This window comes from Myotis daubentonii, chromosome 8 (assembly GCF_963259705.1).
Source record: "Myotis daubentonii chromosome 8, mMyoDau2.1, whole genome shotgun sequence".
Lineage (NCBI taxonomy): Eukaryota > Metazoa > Chordata > Mammalia > Chiroptera > Vespertilionidae > Myotis > Myotis daubentonii.
Window position 1 is genome coordinate 64,712,658 of NC_081847.1, and position 18,467 is coordinate 64,731,124.

The window sequence follows — 18,467 nt, forward strand, 5'->3', positions numbered from 1 at the left end:
CAGCATGTCCTGGTCTCTCTCCCTGAGAATTCTTCACGTCAGCCCATTCTCCACCATGTTGAGAAGTCTTTCTTCTCCAAGTTAAGCATCGCTTTTTTTTGTTTAATTTTTGTTGTTGTTGTTAATCCTCACCCAAGGATATTTTTCCCATTGATATTTAGGGAGAGGGAAAGAGAGAGAGAAAGACAGGGAGAAACATAGATGTGAGAGAAACACATCGATTGGTTGCCTCCTGCACATGTTCCAACCAGTGTCAGGCTGGGGAGGAGCCTGTAACCAAGTTGGGTGCCCTTGGTCTGCAGGCTGACGCTCTGTCCACTGAGCCAAACTGGCTAGGATGATAAGCATCCTCAATTAACCCAATTGTTTCCTTGTTCATATTCTGGTTTGAAAGTGACCACCCCTACAGGGTGCGGTGCAAACAGTCATTGCCCCTGGAGAGGGCAAATGGGAGACAGGTGCCTGGGCCAGGAGGAGAACTGACAGCACAGGTTCTCATGAAATTTTGTGTCATGTGTGTGCATGGCACACACAGAAATGCCTTTAATCACAGATTCAAGGAAATAACGTTTTAGAGCATGCCAAGAACTGAGCAAGTTAGTCTGGGTGACCAGCCCAGACAGAATACAACTGCATTATAACTGACCCGGCTCCAAATAGCAGGGAATCGTCACACTCCGGTGTGCCCATCCCTACAACTGCTGGTCAACTGCAGGCGCCCCCTCCACACTTGTAAGGTTCGCTTTTAGACCTAAATGGAGACGCTTACATTGACCCCGGTCACATTTCTTTGCCATGCTGTCCACACAATTCCTTTACGCCTTTCTCTATCACCCGCTGGGAATTACCTCTCTTGGGTTTGTCACCTGGAAAATTGATGCATGCTTTTGTTCACTCAATTCTAAGATAATTCAAAGACAAAGCAAAGTAATAATAATTACGTAATGTGAGCAGGTCTAGAGCCCAGTTGGAAAGAGCTGAGTTGCCAGGACCTGGGGGCTGGGGAGGCTGAGGGGGAGGGCAGGAGTGGAAAAGTGCTGAATATCGAGTCAGAAAGAGAAAAGTGTCTTCAAGCCCCAAACAAGGTGATCTTGGCAGATGCCCTGAGAAAGGTCTCATTGGAGATGCCTCCCCCACAAAAGGAGACCTGGGCATGGAGGAGCCTAGGCCAGAGCATGGCTGGGGTGGGGGAGAGGGGTGGGTGTGGTGTTGGAGGCCTTGACTGCAGAAAATGAGTGCACTGGCCATGTAGACAGTCTCCCATGGGGAGAGCAGACCCCACCCTCTGGGAGGCCTGCCAGTATAACTGCAATTGTCCACGGTCAGGTCTGGAAAATTGCAGTCTTGTCCTCAGACTAGAGGTAAAGCAAAACATGATTTCCCCAAGTCAGCATTATTAGCATTTTCGGCTGAATACTTCTTTGTTCGGAGGGGGACATCCTGTGCATTGTGGGATGTTTAGCAGCAGTATCCTGGGCCTCCTTCCAATAGATGTTGGGAGCCCGTCCCGAAAAGATCCCCCAGACATTGCCACAGGTCCCCTGAGGGACACGCCACCTGCTTGAGGACATTGAAATAAAGGAACGAAACAGCTCGGCAGCTCGAGTTGCTGAGTTCCGCTTGTGGAATCTATGCCTGCCTATCTGTTCGGCATTGCCTGGGATGTTTCCTCTGCTCTCTTTCCTTTTCTCTTTGTGGACACCGACTCTCCCCTCCTTATGAAGCCTTCCCTGACCGTGCTCCACCCCTCCCGAGGGTTGATTCTGTCTTTGTTCTGAACTGAAGAAAGATTGCCATTATTATTGTCTCATTCTCTCTAGATCAGGGGTTCTCAACCTTCCTGATGCCGCGACCCTTTAATACAGTTCCTCATGTTGTGGTGACCCCCAATTTCATTGTTACAAATTGAACATAATTAAAGCATAGTGATTAATCACAAAAACCAATATGTAATTATATATGTGTTTTCCGAGGGTCTTAGGCGGCCCCTGTGAAAGGGTTGTTCGACCTCCAAAGGGGTCGCGACCCACAGGTTGAGAACCGCTGCTCTAGAGAGTCATACTCTGGCTTAATTTTAACAATAAATACTGAGTCAGAATGCAGGTCCTTCTTTCTTTCTCCTGAGATTTAGGGAGCAATAGATGGTGCCCCTTTCTCTTTTTGCACTGTTTCCAGAAGTCTTCACCTTTCATTATAAAAGTATTTGGAATCCAGTGTTATAGAACACAAAGTTAATAAAACTGTATACCGATGTGAACTGTATGACGTGTTAGGAATGTTAGAAAGCATTGCAGATAGCCAAACCAAAGGCAAATTAAGTTCTGGAATGCAGATGACACGAGAACAGTGCTGATGATATAAACATGAAGTGGGACTGACTTGGTAGAATATAACTTTATAAACAACCTTGACAGAGCTGGCCTATATGGAAATAAAAGAGACATCTCTATATACTTTGTGTTCTGTCTCAGGTCTCAGTGATGCCCGCCTCCCCCCCACACCCCCCCCCCCGCCCCCGCCACCTCCACCCCAGCCATCGCCCCAAGAGAAATGGGCTTGGAAGGGAAAGTTGTATGAGTCAACGAATTGTTTAGTGTCCTCAAGCATTTGTGTGCAGAAGGAAAATTATTCAGAGCTGACTTTGGTCCTAAAAATTAATATTTGATGATTCAGTTTTCAGTTCATTCAAAACAGCAATTTTTAACAATCACTATTAAAAGTGAATTGTATTATGATTATTTGAGAGCTTGTTAATTAAGTGAATGTAATCCTCCTGGGGAAGGAGCAGCAGCCAAGTAGAAAATGTCCAAGCTGAGAGGACCAGGCTGGGAGTTCCCCAGGGGGAGCCTCCCAAAGCCACGGGGCTGCTGCAAGGGCTCATTCCTGAACTGCAGTGCCCTTGAGGGCTGAGGAGGAAACCAGCATGCTGCTCAGTCAGCATCCCAACCGGGATGGCCCGGGCTACTCAGGTGACTGCAGGAGCCTGGCCCCGCAGGTCTCGCCTCAGCATCTGCCATGCAGGACAAAGCAGGGTCCAGTGGGCAATGTCCTCTTCCAAGGCCCAGTCCCTTTTGTGTGGACCCACCTGGGCGGAGGGGGACAGCGCAAAGCCAAATTGATTGATTTTTAACTTGAAATGTCTGAAAAATCATTGCTATGTCTGAGTTGTCTTGGAAATAAATTGCGTTTTCTGCTATCATGCTGGAGGGGAAGCTAGAAAGAGAATTCAGTTATGGGGAAATACCAGTAAAGGGAGTTGCATGTTGTATACCTCTAAGTCTATAGATTATGAAATATCTGTATCATTCATTTAATAAGCATCATCTTGAAGAATTTCTGATGCATGGAACTGGAAATACTGAAAGAATTAATATTTTAGGAAGCCTGGGCCCCTTTCTGGTGGTGTTGTCAGTGGGGAGATCTCCTCGTCCCTCGCCTGTTGCTGGGGGAAGTGGGTTTTTTGGGGTGCTGCTGCTAGAATAAGAATTTCCGGAGGCCCCCACAGGAGGTTGGGGTATTGTTGAAAGTTTTATTTCTGTGGAATTACACCCCTGAGTTTCCAAGGTTCCATTTCCCTTTGTCCTGCCACAGAAGGAGTGTATCCGTGACTTCAATAGGGCAAGAATGAAAGCTGCTGCCCAGAGTCCTCACACCATGCTAGGTAGGGCACAGTCCAGTTCAGCATCAGGCGAGCTTCGTTTGTGCTTCCCACTGCAGTTTGTTGGTCCATTGTGTGTGGGGTCCACATGGCTGTGGGCCACACGGGCGAATGCAAGGGAGCCAGAAGACAGCCGAAAGCCAAGAGCTCCTTTGTTTGGGGAATTATGTATCCCCAAATTTTCACAGGCTTGCAGTGGCCCTGCCCCTTCTGGCCAATGATATCTGTTCCCACGTTTGACTGACAGACGCCTTCCCTATGTCACCCCAACTCACTGTGCATGTGTCCATCTCCCTTACATCCAGTCCCTTCCCCCAGTAATCTGCAGGGAATGGACCAGTGGTTTCCTGGGGAGTGCAAAGTTGCAGCTTCCTGGTAAAGCTGCCCAAATGGCCATGCTTATCATGTCTGGCTCTCCACTTTGCTCCTTTCCTATTATTAATAGCCAATTCATCACAATGGTATCAGTAGGATCTATTTATTATAAATAATTTTTATAGGACTGAGACCTTACAGGTTAGAATTTGACAGAATGAAGGTGGCACCAGTTATTGAAGTACAATTTCATCGTCTCCAGGACCTATCTATGACTGTGGGGTCATGGCTGGAGTGAGTGGAGGGCATAGAGAAGAAGAAATAGGAGTTCCAGAAAAGCGTTGCAATGTTCTGAAAGCCAACGCGCCATGTGAATTCTCAGGGAGTATCTGGTACAGTCACACTCAGCTGGCCGGGTAATGACCACCACATGAATCCTTTCCTCAATGAGAGATAGTGACTTGGGAGTTTTTTCCAGAGTAGGAAAAGGCATCTTCCGTTTTACAGTGGAAATAAATGAGAAGGAGAAATAACTCTGCAGAGACTGTGTTTTAGAGACAATTCTGCTGGGACAGAGCTTCTTGCAAGGACTCCTGGAATAGTTCTTTGTTGCAGGGCTGTGCACAGAGTGTTGGGTGATACTGAAGTACAGAGCCCTTGCTGGTAGTTATCTGTCTGACTGTGAGAAGTTGTGGTGCTGCCTGACTCTATTGCATAAGTAACCCTAAGTAACCGCCAGGTTGCGGACAGAAGGGTTCCTTCTGCTGTTCTGTTCTGGAGAGCTATAGTCCCCGATGCCCTTTATATGGCCTCTTAGCTGAGAAGAGCTCCTAATAACCCAAAACATATAGTAATGCATGAGGCAAACGCCTTTGGCTCCCACCTATATCAGTTTGTTAGAGCCGCCAGGACAAAGTACTACAGACTGGGGACTTAGGCGACACAAATGTATTTTCTCACAGTTCTGGAGGCTAGAAATCCAAGATCAAGGTGTCCTCAGGTTTGGCTTCTCCTGAGGCCTCTCACCTTGTCTTGCAGATGACCTCCTCCTCCTTCCTGTGACTGTGTCCAATTCTGTCTTCTTATAGGGACACCACCGTTCATATAGAACTGGGTTCATCCATTATCCCTTTTTAAAAATGTATCTTTACTGTTGAAAGTATTACAGATATCCCCTCCTCCTCCCATGGACCTCCTCCACCCCTCTCCTGCTTCTCCCCAGGCCTTCACCGAAATATTGTCTGTGTCCATGGGTTATGTATTTATGTATGTAAGTTCTTTGGTTAATCTCTCTCCCTCCCACCTTCCCTCGGAGATTCGTCAGTCTGTTGTCTCTTTAACAGGCCTCTCTCCAGATAATGGTCACATAATGAGGTACCTGGGGGGTTTGGGCTCAACATATGAATTTTGGGGGTGACACAAATCAGCCCATGACACCAACTTTCCACATATGAGGTTAAGAATGGTCCTGGGCCCACTTCTAGGGATTAAATGAGATGGGGGGGGAAAGAAAAAAAAAGCTCAGCAAATGTCCAAATCAGCACATCTTGGCCCTGGATACTGATTTCAAAGTAACTGGGAAGCCAGAGAAGTAGGTAGAAAAAAGGAAAAACTTCATTTGACATTTTGTTTATTTAGACTTTGCTTTGTTCCGGAAAGGACATCAGGGGAGGGGCTCCCAGATTTAAAAGGACTTAAAGGGCAAGACACAGGAGACAAGGGACCCTGTGCAGGCACCTTGCTGCCTCTTCCTGGTGACCTGCGTGCCCACCGAGGCTTCACCCTTGCAGGAGGGGTGAGCAGGCCCAGGTAGGAAGTCTTTCGAGGCAGGGCACCGTACTCTGGGGGCTTACCAAAGTTAACGTGGCTTCCTGCATTAAAGAGGCAGTGTACAGACTGGTGGTGAAGAATATTTTCCGTTGCCATGAAGAATCATCACTGAAGCAGGGGAAACCTGGATAATCCATTAGAAAAAGCTGATTTCAATATTCAATGATTCACAGACATTTATTAAGCACCTATTATGTGCCATGCTGTATGCTGATCCCTGGAGGCAACATTGGTGGTGAGCAAGTTTTAGAGTTGAGGAAACTGAGGCAAAGAGGATATTTGTAACTTGCTCAAATCCACACAAGGAAGAACTGAAGCCAATGTTTTAACTTAAGAAAATCTGGATGGCTCCAAATATCATACTGATAAAAACCACATGATTCTGCCTTAAGATAGTTGGAAGTTAGACAAAGAAGTTATGAAGGCTTTCTCTCTAGATTTTTTAGATAGGCTGAGATCTGGAATAAGAGTTTATCTAAAGATATAACTAAGCTTTCAGATTGATCCAGGTGGAAAGTAGGGGTGAGGGGAGAGCTGACCAGAAAGGGGAGCTGAAAAGAGGCCAAAGAAAAATTTCATGACTTCTAATTTTGCTTGGTAATCTCGAATGAAAAACTGCCATGAAAATCAGCAACTGCATGTATTTCATTTTAAAATGCAGCATTCAGAGCACAGTCTTAATTAAATATTTTTAGAAGTCCAGCTTCCTATCTTGAAAATAATGAAAAAGGTGAACAAAAATGATGGTGTAGACTCACATGCCCCCAGTTGCCCCAAACTGGCCTATGGTTGGAGCTGAGGCAATCCTGGAGCTGTGGGACTAGAACACTGGGCAAGGCGGAGGAAGAGACGAAAGCCCTACCCAGCTCTGGATTCCTAATTCCTCCTTGTTCTTTTTGTCTCATACCATACACCTACAGTCTCTCTACAATGAGTATTGTGAAACTTTATTTAACATACAGTGCTCATGGACAAAAGCTAAAAACATTTAATCCCATCATTAGGTTAATTGGGTAAAAGATACCCCACCAAGTTTCCTGCACAAACTCCCATTGTTCTCTAGGCTTTCAGTCATGGCACTGCAGAATAATTTTATGTGGGTCAGCATCTTTTATAAAGCAGTAGTAGGCACAGCAGCTTATGAAATTAAACTTCTGGACACCTCGGAGTGTGTCCCTCTCTCGGGAAATGCTTTTTTGTTTGTTTATGTTTAGGTGGTACCGGGGTTCCGCAGCGTTCAAGGATCCAAGGTGGAAAAGGTCATCCTCATTACCGAGAGGGGCCAGTCACCCAGTTAGGGCTCTACTTCGGAGTTTTGAGTTCAGACAGTTATGAAATCCAGAAACTGTCATCCTAGTGTTTAGTTTTGAGCTTGTCGTTTGCATCCAAGCATTCGGGAACACAGGAGCTTTGTGCTCTCTGCCGCGAGCGAGGAGGACTAGCGCCACGGCCGACCGAGCGGGAGGAGAACATCATCGGGCACCCAGCGGTCTTTCACTCGGAGCGACCCGCTAGGAGTTGAAGAAGTTCCTTTAGGTCTGACCTAAGTTAGGGTGTGACCGCCCCTCGGGCCACGCGTGCGCGGGCCGCCGGGCTTGGGCGAGAGGGTCGGAGGCGCCCCCAGTTGGACCGATAGCACATCCGTGCTGGGCTGAGTCGTAGCCTCAGCCGCGCATGCCCGCCCAGATGGCAGCCTGCCCCGGACCCGGCTCCGGTCAGGCTCAAAGGCTTCTACCGCAGGCCCCCGTCCCGGCACCCTCCCTTCTCCCGCCCTACCAGTGCCGACCAGAGTGCTGTCCAGGATCCATCAGAGCGAGGAGGGGGCGGGGCTTGAGGAGAGAGGCGGGGCCGGAGGAACGGAAGGCAGGATGCGCGGCGAGGAGGGGCGGGGCTCGGCGAAGAGGGGCGGGGCTTTGCGAGGAGAGGCGGGGATCTGGTGAAATGTGAACCGGTACTCAGGCCTGGGCAGGGCGGGGCTCGACGGAGGGAGGCGTGGCTATGTGATGAGAGGCGGGGCCAAGAGAGGAGGGGCGGGGCTCTGGTGAATTGTGAAGCGGCACTCAGCCCTGGGCAGGGCGGGGCTCGACGGAGGGAGGCGTGGCTCAGTGTTGAGGGGCGGGGCCAGGAGAGGAGGGGCGGGGTTCTGGAGAAATGTGAAGCGGCACTCAGCCCTGGGCAGGGCGGGGCTCGGCGGAGAGGGGCGGGCTCGAGGCAGGGTCTCGGGCGGGGCTGGGCGGGCTCAGCGCAAAGCAGAGCTGAGAGCAGTGAGGGGCGGGGCTCAGCGGGGGGCAGGGCTCGGGGCGGGGCTTGGGACGCGCGGCGCGACTTTCCCCCCACCCCCGCCCGGGTCCGCTGCTCGCCCTTCCCTTGGCACGGTAGTGGGGCTCGAGAAAGCCGAGCCGCGAGTGGCGGGAGTAAGAAGAGGGAGTGCGGAGCCTGGTTCTGGAGCGGTGGGAGCCGGTGGGAGACCGGCGTGGAGGGCTGGAGGTGGCGGGGCCCCGCGAGGACGCGATGAAGCCAAGCCTCGAGGACCCGGCGGCGTCCGCCGGGGGCCCCTGGGAAGAGTGCTTCGAGTTGGCCGTGCAGCTGGCGCTGCGGGCGGGACAGGTGAGCGCTGCGGCCCTCCCCCTGCGCCCTGGCGGAGTCCGAGTGAGCGCAGCCCCGCGGGTCGGGAGGCACGCTGCCCGCACCACACCCACTCGGCACTTGGGAAAGTCCGATCAGAAGTCAGACCAGAGGGGCTCCTCTGGGGCGGGCGGGACCTGGGCCCAGGGCCACGTGCGGCCGCGGGGCCGGGCTGGGGTGGGGAAGGTCCCGCGCAGCTGGGCCGTGCGCGGTAGGCGTATGGTGACGGCTGACCGAGGCGTGATAAGTGAAAGAAGTCTTTGTGTTCGTTTCCTGCATAGACCTTCCCTTTACCTTCTCCCCCCCAGGAGCCGGGAGGGGAGCACCTCTTTTTCCCCCGTGGTGGTGGCTAGCACCCCTTAAAGCCTGCCGCCCAGGGCCCCTCTCCTTTGGCCGTGGATGGCTCACTGTAGGTGACTTGACCTTTGTGTAGGCGAGAGCACGTAACAATATATTGACTATGCAAATCAGTCCAGGGCTTTAGATGTTTCTCCCAGGCCTGAATGTCACAGCTGTTGGTGTTGAAAGACCTTTGAATTGATCCGGAGGCCAGGACATGAGTGTGGTTTCCCCCAAGTTTAAACCCCAGCTGCGGGGAGACCTGGGCGGCTTGCTGTTTGTCCACAAGCGTCCTAAATGCAAACTTACTCTGAACCACAGCCTCAAAGTGGCTCCACTCAGCGATTGGAGAAACTTACTAATAACCGACCCGCAGGACGAAAACCAAGCAGCGGAGCGTAAACCTGAGGCTCGCGTTTGAAAATGCAGCCCCTTTCTTTTCTCACTTTCATTTTTGTGTGTTTTGTGCCCCACATGTTCCTGGGTGTCTTCAGAGCCTGATAGGGGCGCGGTTCCCATTGCAGAATGGATCGGTGGGTCCTGGCTCCGAGGACTGCCAGGCAGGGGTTAGATTGAGTGGGAAGATGGCTTACTCCCGCTTTGCTTGTTAAGACCGGTGCTTGTGTTCTGGAGGATGAAGATGGACAGGAGAGGAGCTGTGGGGGGAGATGGGCTTGGCATCCAAAGAGCATTTTCTCTTTCAGGTCTACCAGGCTGGAAATGCTAAGTTTTCCCACCGTGTAAAATCGGGCTGTTTTCAGTCCTGAATTTGAAGTGAGTCGTCATGTGTACAGTGGATTGTGCTTTACCTGGATATGAACCCTCTGACCCCCTTTAAAAGTTAATCTTCACGTTTAGCCTTGGAGGGCCCTCCCTCTGTGGTTTTAAAGACCCAAGACTCAGGCGGGAAGGAATGCATGACTTAAAGGAGCGTTGTGAAGCTATCCTCTGGCTCCATCACCTTCCCCTCCTGCACAAAAAGGAGATCCCAAACCTTATGAGCTAGAATGTGAAGCTCCTGGGAACATTCTTCCTGGAAAGCACATCCACTGTATTGGGGGGGGGGGGGTTACCTGCCCCTCCCCCCTCCCTCCAAGCCCCCTCACTGCCTTTTCAGAGTGACTGCCACTGGGATATTTAGTAACTTTTACATTCCACCCTAAAACTTTCCTTCCTTGAGGCTTTGAGGAAAAGCCAGCTTAGGAGTCGGGCACTTCTGTGTAAATCCTGGTGAGTTGTTACAGGTTTCTGTGGTTTTTCAAACTTAGATCCTTGAAGATACAGAGGGGTTTTAAAACATTTTAACAGATGGTTACATAGAACTTGCAATACGGCAGGCACAATTCTAAGGGTCTTACAAATTTTAACTTATTTAGAAGATATCTATGCGTTTGCAATTTGCCAACAATGTGGGGGGTTTTTTCGTGTTTTGTTGTGTTTTTTTTTAAGAGGGGGAAGGGTGAAATAAAGATTCTGCCATTAGGAGTCTTGTCAGGGAGCCCAGGACTCCGGGCTCCCTCTTGAGCATTATGCTGATGCTTCCTGCCTGCCCCCGATGGTCTGTGGCTGGGACAAACAAGCCAAACAAGGTCGTTGCAACCTGTGCAAAGAGGGACAGATTGTCTAATCGTGTTCTTAGTAATGGGGTGCGGATTGGGAAAATCTGGCCTTGAGCCAGACAGGCCAGAGAGGAATGAAAAGGTAGTTCGTGGTGATCCTTTTTGAGTCCTTCTTAACTAATGCAGTGTTTGGCACATTTTCTGTGGCCTTGTGGCCCAGAATGCCCACCCCGTCACCGGTACCCAATGTTCTGCTATTATACTGAGTTTGCTACCCTCAGCTGCTCCTGAGACAGTTATGTGTTCTGAATTCCCGAGTCTGGGTTCCGTTTGCTGAAAGGTAAAACAAGAGGGAGGGGCCTCCCAAGAGATGAGTATCACTGCCCCTGATCTTTCAGACATTGGTTCAGGTCAGGGCAGCACTAGACACTTTGCTCCCCGTTTCTGAGAGTCTCCACAAAAGCAACCTGTGTGGCCTCCCTGCCCAGAGTGCGACCTCTGCACGAAGGCCTCCCCATTCTCCCCGCTTCCTCCTTCACTCTCCACCACCCAATCCTTCAGTCCCTCTAAACCTCATCCCTTCCCTTCCAGGCCCAGCCACCCACACCACTCAGGAGCCCCTCCCTAGCTGCTGGGCTTTGGACACCCCATCACCACCACCAACCAATACATATAGCAGTATTCATGGAAATGGATGTCTGTCATATTTTGTGTGACAGGTGAACAAAAGTATCATAGAAAACCATGCTTTTTAAAAAATATATTTTATTGATTTCAGAGAGGAAGGAAGAGAGAATCATTGATCGGCTGTCTCCCGCAAGCCCCCCACTGGGGATCGAGCCCACAACCCGGGCATGTGCCCTTGACCAGAATCGAACCTGGGACCTTTCAGTTCACAGGTCGACGCTCTGTCCACTGAGCCAAACTGGATAGGGCAAAACTATCATTTTTTAATTGTCCTGGCAAGGGTAGATGCAGGTTTTGTTGGTCCTATAGAGCTTAAACAAATTAGGGGCCCTCTTAACAAAAAAATATACAAAATTAAATATAAAATTCAAAATTAAATATAAAAATTACTTAGAATAAGAAAAATCAACAGTATAAATTTCAAGATGCTAGCAATATAACAAAATACATAAAAATAAATCTAACTACTTCTCAATCTTCTGTAATACTTTTTTTCACTTTTTTTGGCTTTATACTCTGCATCTTTGAATGACTGATTTGGGGATATTTTCTCTGGAGAGAATAGAAAGATAAATTTAGGCTTTCTTAGAGCATGGATGATTGAAATTTATTTAGGCTTCAAACTTGTTACTGGTCATATAAATTTTTAGGATTGCCATCAAATTTGAGAATCCTGTCACTTTTCTTTTATATATTCGTTGTAAGATGTGAGAGAATTTTCCACAGACCAGCATCTGGCTCCACAGAGTTGAAGCCTGGTTTCTTTCCATGATCCCTGGTGCCAGCTGCCACTGTCCACGCTCACACACTCCTCTGGTCCTGCCCTTCGTGTCACCATGCCAGGCCAGTTGGTGTGGTAGGCAGTGGAAGCATTTCTGGAAGCCATTCCTACACCGGATGACTCACGATAACTTACAGACAGACGTGACTGCAGATATATCCCATCAAACCCAAAGGAAATCCATCTCTGCTCCACGTCCGTTTAGCCAAAGACGCTAAAACCCCACTCCAGTGCCACCTGGTAGGAAATACGATGGAGGGGAGGTCATAGTGGAAGGAGCAGTTAGATCTGCAATTAGCGGAGTTGAGTGTTGCAAACTTAAAAGAGGTGCTTATGTGCGACCCTGTCAGCACACTTTGCCTCCAGCCTAGCAAAGTCCCTATAGCCAAGCCTCGAGCCTGCAAAGGGCCTTGAAGCCCCATGCCATTAGCTCCCCAGTGAATTCATCTGAGTGCTGGTAGGAACATCTCAGGAAAAGGCAGAAAACGAAAGTCCAACCCTCTACCCTCAGAACGTCAGACGGCGCCTCTCTAGGCGCTTACATCCCCATGCAGGCTACCCTCCCCAAGGCCCAGGCTGGAGAAGCAAAGCCTATGGTCCCAACAGCCCTCAGGCCTTTGTTCGGCCAGATCAAACTCGTCGGCGTCTTCTAAACGCGTTGCGTTTTCCTGCCCTTCTGGCCTATGTTTATTGAAAACCATACTGTCCCTCCAGGGCTGGGTTACGGTGCCCCTTCCTTCCTGGGCCTTCCGGGGTGGCTTTCTTCTCTGTCCTGTGCTCTCCCCCAGCCTGCTGGCCCTTGGTCCCTGGTGCGGTTGGTGTGCTCCTCCCACCCTGGGCTCTGAATGTGCAGCTCCCCAGAGCAGAGAGCGCACGTTGGTGGACTCTGACCCAATATCATCTATTTGTCTGGCTGGCTTTGACAGCAAACTGTTGTTGTGACTTGTGATTTTAATTGTTACCCGTTATTCACACAGGGAGTTTTATAAGCGAAATACTACTAAAAGGATTGTCATGAGAAACAGCACTGTCCTGGCCTATGTCATCCTTTTACTTTCCCCCAGAGATCACTGTATTCAATTTTCTGAGTTGCACCCATTTGTAAATATTAGGATTCCTACCACTCATTTAGACGTTCTATTGGGCTGTGTGGCTGAGTTATCTGTGTGGTTCCATTGGTATCCATATCGCATTCTTCTTTTTTTTTTTTTAATCCTCACCCGAGGATATTTTTCCCATTGACTTTTAGAGAGGGTGGGAGGGAGAGGGAGAGACAGAGAGAAACATCGATGTGAGAGAGACACATTGATTGGTTGCCTCCCACATGCCCCCGACCAGGGCCCATGCCCCTGACCAGGGCTGGGAGCCTGCAACTGAGGTACGTGCCCTTGACCGGAATCGAACCCTGGACCCATCAGTCCGAAGGCCGACGCTCTATCCACTGAACCAAATCGGCTAGGGCTCCATATCACATTCTGATGATCATGCAATTGTAATGCAAGGCTGAATCAGGCAGTAATAGCTATATTACATATTCCATTATTTCTTATACAATCTGTATTTTTTTTTTCAATCCTCACCTGAGGATGTTTTTATTTATTTATTTATTTATTTAGTTAGTTAGTTAGTTAGTTATTTATTTTGAGAGAGAGAAACATTGATGTGAGAGAGAAACCTGAAGCCTGGATAGTGCCCCGACTGGGAATCAAACCCCAGACCTTTTGGTGCATGGGACGATGATCCAACCAATTTAGCAACCCGGCCACGGCACAGCCTGCATTTTTCTTAAAGTAAAAAATAAGGTGGTTTTCCTTGTTGTTTTGTTTTTTGCTTAGTTTTCTGTGTACCCATTGATAGTCATCTTCCGACTTCCCAACAGTATTTTTTAATTATCTGTGTCAAAATCATCACGTTAGTGGCTGCAAGAGAAGTGGTCCTCACACTTTCCTTTGTATCTGAAGTGCCTGGAAGGCTTTTCAGGGCAAGCTGAGTCCCACCCCTGGTTTCTGATTCCTGAAGTCTGGAGTAAATTAGCATTTCCACCGAGTTCCCAGCTGATACTGATACTGCCGATCTAGAAAGCAGCCCTTTGTCTAGTAGCCAGATCAGACCACTGTTTTCCAGACACTTTGATAGCTCAGTTGGAGCGTTGTCACATGCACCAAAAGGTCACAGGTTCAATTCCCTGTCAGGGCACATACCCAGGTTACAGGTTTGATCCCTGGTTGGGGTGCATACAGAGGCAACGATCCATGTTTCTCACATCGATGTTTCTTCTTCTTCTTCTTCTTCTTCTTCTTCTTCTTCTTCTTCTTCTTCTTCTTCTTCTTCTCTCTCTCTCTCTCTCTCTCTCTCTCTCTCTCTCTCTCTCTCTTTTTGAAATAAATAACAACATATCCTTGGGTGAGGATTAAAAAACACACACTTTCATAACTACTGCTATATAGTATTTTGTTATGTGAATATATGATAATTTATTCTTTCAACTTTTTAAAAATATATTGTTATTGATTTCAGAGATGAAGGGAGAAGGAGGAGAGATAGAAACATCAATGATGAGAGAGAATCTTCCATGCCCCCTACAGGGATGGAGCCTGCAACCTGGGCATGTTCCCTGACAGGGCATCAAACTGGTGACCATTCGGTGCACAGGAGGATGCTCAACCAACTGAGCCACTCTGGCCAGGGCTGATTGTGGTTTTAATCTGCATGTCCCATATGACCAATGAACTGAAGTATCTTTTGTGTGTTTATTGGCCTCCTGGATATTCTCTGTTTTTAAGCAGAGAATGGTGGTATTAAATGATGGTTAGAGATTATTTGCTCAACAAATATTTAAAGGGTAACTCTGGAAAGAACTTTAGCCTTTACTCTGAGTGTGAGGAGAGGGTTTGGTCAGAGTTCTGTGTGGGGCCCGCCCTGGGCTGCATGGGGCCCCACGACATGGAGGGACCAGAGTGGATATCTGAAAGGAAGCTGTTAAAATAATAGTCCAGGTGAGAAATGAGGGTGGGTTTGCCTGGGATGTAATGAAGGAAGTGGTAAAACAGGTGTATTTCGCATGCTGAGGTTCAGGCTTTGCTGTTGGAGTCGAATAGGGTGTGAGAGAGAGAGAGGAGGCAGGGATGCCTTCAAGGTTCAGGCCTGCAAAACTGGTTGAATGGATTTGCTGCTTCCTGAGATGGCGAAACTGCAGGAGGAGCAGGATTGGCGGTGGGAGTCTGGTGTTGCGTTTCCAGCATGCTGCACTTGAATTGACCGTGGGCTATTCTAAGTGATGTTGAGTTTGGAACCAGAGTTCAGGGGAGAAGTTCAGGGTGGAGACTCCAATTGGAGAGCCATTGGCCTGGGATGATATGAAGACCCAGGACAGGGAGAGAGCGGGCTTGTCCACCCCTGGGCTCTGCCATGGGATGGTCCCCAAGTCAAGCTCCTGGTTTGTCCTCTAGGACAGCGGTTCTCAACCTGTGGGCCGTGACCCCTTTGGCGGTCGAACAACGCTTTCACAGGGGTCACCTAAGACCATCCTGCATATCAGATATTTACATTACGATTCATAACAGTAGCCACATTACAGTTATGGAGTAGCAACGAAAATAATTTTATGGTTGGGTCTCAACATGAGGAACTGTATTTAAAGGGCCAGAAGGTTGAGAACCACTGCTCTAGGAGCTCCTCAGATGTCAATATGTGGAGGTCTTGGGTTGCCCATTTCTTCAGAAGCGCCTGCCCACTTGAGGAAGGCAGTTGAGGGGTGATGATTTCACCATTTCCCTGCCTTTCGTCCCATCTCACCGTGTCCCCACACTGTGCTCCGTGCCCCAAGTCCAGGCCTCCAGTTCCCGCTTAGCTCCAAAGGGCAGGGGTCAGCCTGCACTGACAGTTGTAAAACTTTCGCCAACATTTAAAACCTCAGCCAAGACAGAGTCCCCGTGGGACAACAGCTGGCAGGCACAGAATAGCAGCTGCTCCTTTTGGGGTCCAAGTGTCCAAGGCTCACTAGTCCCTGACCCTTGTGCAAAGCCAACTGCCATTTTCCCGATACATGATTGTAAGGAAAGTAGCATGTTTCTTATGCCCATTTTGCTAATAGAAGTTGTTCGCGCCCTAGCCAGTTTGGCTCAGTGGCTAGAGAGCTGGCCCGCAGACTGAAGGGTCCCAGGTTCAATTCTGGTCAAGGGCACATGCCCGGATTGCTGGCTTGATCCCCAGTGTGGGTGTGCAGGAGGCAGCTGATCCATGATTCTCTCTCATCATTGATGTTTCTATCTCTTTCTCCCTCTCCCTTCCTCTTTGAAATAAAAAATATATTTTAAAAAGAAAAACGTTGTTGGAGAAAAATGAGAAGGAGCACTTTTCTTCCAGAGGCGTTTGTACCTGCAGCCCTTCCATGAGCCCAGCCCTTGGTGCAGGAGTGAGTCAGTGAAATCCCACCTGCGTCTCACTAAGGATAGAAGAAAAGGCTGGTGTCACCCTCGCACGGAAGTGAATGGGCCTGTGTGGATACTTAAACCCCAGCCCAAATGAGACACAGTAGTGGAATGTTCTGTCTTTGGGGTGGGGGGAGAGTAGCCAGAGGATGGAAACGCTGCCAGTGGATTCCAGGCCCCACCCACCCCCAGCCCTAGGAGTGGGGTCTGGGTAGGGGAGCTCAGGTCCCGAGAAGCTGAGGTTTGGAGAGAGAAAAGTAAGTTTTGAGTTCAGGCTCCTTGTCTCTTGGCTTCGTGGGGCCAGAACCTAAGGCTGGCCTGGCTTACATCTTTCTCCCATGGAGATAAGGGAAGAATTCAGCCGAGGGGCAATGTCACGTCCACTGTAGCTAAGCCAGTCTCAGAACCACGTGTCCACTGTCCCAGCTCCCGACTGCAGAGGCCAGGGCAGCGTCTTGGCCACGTGGTGGTGTATTCAGCACCCCAGTCCTCCTCTGAACTAGCCTTGCTGGGCACCCCGCCACCTCCCATGCCAAATCCAGGGGACCCTCTTCACCCACATGAAATTCAGGCTTTAGTGACTGAAGGACATATTTTATATATTAAACATTAACAGAATGTTATTTGGACAGAGAGACCCAGGGCAGGAGGTCTGTGAAGTGCATGCATAGTGAGTAGCTGAAAAACATTAATGAAAAACAGCATACACTAACTTATTGCTGGCAGAATGAGAATGTTTCAACTCTCGAAGACTGAGAAAACAGGCCTGGGAAAGGGCTTTCAGCAGGTAACTCACCTGGCAACCTTACAGGCCAGTCTCCTGTGGATGCAACTGCGGCTAAAGGACAGAGCTGTTTGCGTCTACCAGTTAATTTGAAAAATACAGCATTCTATCACTGCCTTTCTCTCATGTAGGAACATTTATGAATTAAAATTTTCTTAGCCTAGTGTTTTAAGATCTCATTTGAGATTTGCACATTGTGTTTATGGTAGGATTTGTTGCTTTTTTAGTCACAAGTCATTAAATTTTGTCAAGCCCTAGCCGGTTTGGCTCAGTAGATAGAGCGTCGGCCTGCAGACTAAAGGGTCCCAGGTTTGATTCTAGTCAAGGGCACATGCCTGGGTTGTGGGCTTGTTCCCCAGTGGGGGTCGTGCAGGAAGCAGCCTATCAATGATTCTCTCTCATCGTTGATGTTTCTTGCTCTCCCTTCCTCTCTGAAATCAATACAAATATATATTTTTTTAAATTTTTATCTAACACATGTTCTCACAAATAACTAGAGTGGTGACAGTCCAAGTTTATATAAAAATTATTTTGTGTACCAAGACCATTAAATGCACTTCCTCATTTAATTCTTACAACAATCCAATTTCTTAGATACTACTGTTATTACAGATGTGCAAACTAAGGCTCTGAGAAGCTAATGACTCCCCCAGGGTCTCCCAAGTGAAGTTTAAATTCAGATCTGTCTGCTGCTAAAGTGAATCGGTGGAAATAAGAATTACGTTTAGACAGGGAAATGTTTCATGTGCATTTTCTTCATGCACTGCAGAGTTTCCAAGTTTTAAAATGTTTATTTTTATTATTTTCAAACTCAGCAGTCCAGCTGTAGAGCCTTAGCCATTCTGCCATTTCTTTTTTAAAATTTTTTATTCAATTTTCTTAAATTTATAGTTCACCCATTTCTCCCACCCCCTTCAGCCCACTGCCTCTTAGAACCACCAATCTGTTCTCTGTGAGCTTGGGGTTATATATATTATAGTTCTTTGCTTATTCATCCATCAATGAATACTGGTTGCTTCTAAATCTTGGCTATCCTATGTAATAAAAGGCTAATATGCAAATCAACCGAATGGCGGAACAACCGGTCACTATGACGAACACTGACCACCAAGGGGCAGATGCTCAATGCAGGAACTGCCCCCTGGTGGTCAGTACACTGCCACAGGGGGAGCGTCACTCAGCCAGAAGCCGGGCTCATGGCTGCCGAGCACAGCGGCGGTGGCGGGAGCCTCTCCCGCCTCTGCGGCAGCGCTAAGGGTGTCCGAGGGCTCCTGGACTGTGAGAGGGTGCAGGCTGGGCTGAGGGGACCCCCTACCCTTACCCCAAGTGCACGAATTTCGTGCACCAGGTCTCTAGTTGTATATAATGCTACAGTGAAAATGGGGGCAGAGATCTTTTCTATTAGAGTTTTTGTTTTCTTTAGAAGTGGAATTGCTGGATCATATGATAATTCTATTTT

General features: G+C 48.7%; 1 protein-coding gene across 1 annotated transcript in view; it reads left to right on the forward strand.

Moving 5' to 3' along the window:
• Positions 1-8,132: 8,132 nt before the first annotated feature.
• The window catches only part of IMPA2 (inositol monophosphatase 2), a 46,709-nt gene continuing 36,374 nt past the window's right edge, over positions 8,133-18,467 (forward strand). The window contains exon 1 of the mRNA XM_059706658.1: positions 8,133-8,410. Coding sequence (XP_059562641.1) covers positions 8,315-8,410 — 96 coding nt within the window. The 5' untranslated portion in view covers positions 8,133-8,314. The remainder of the gene's footprint in view (positions 8,411-18,467) is intronic.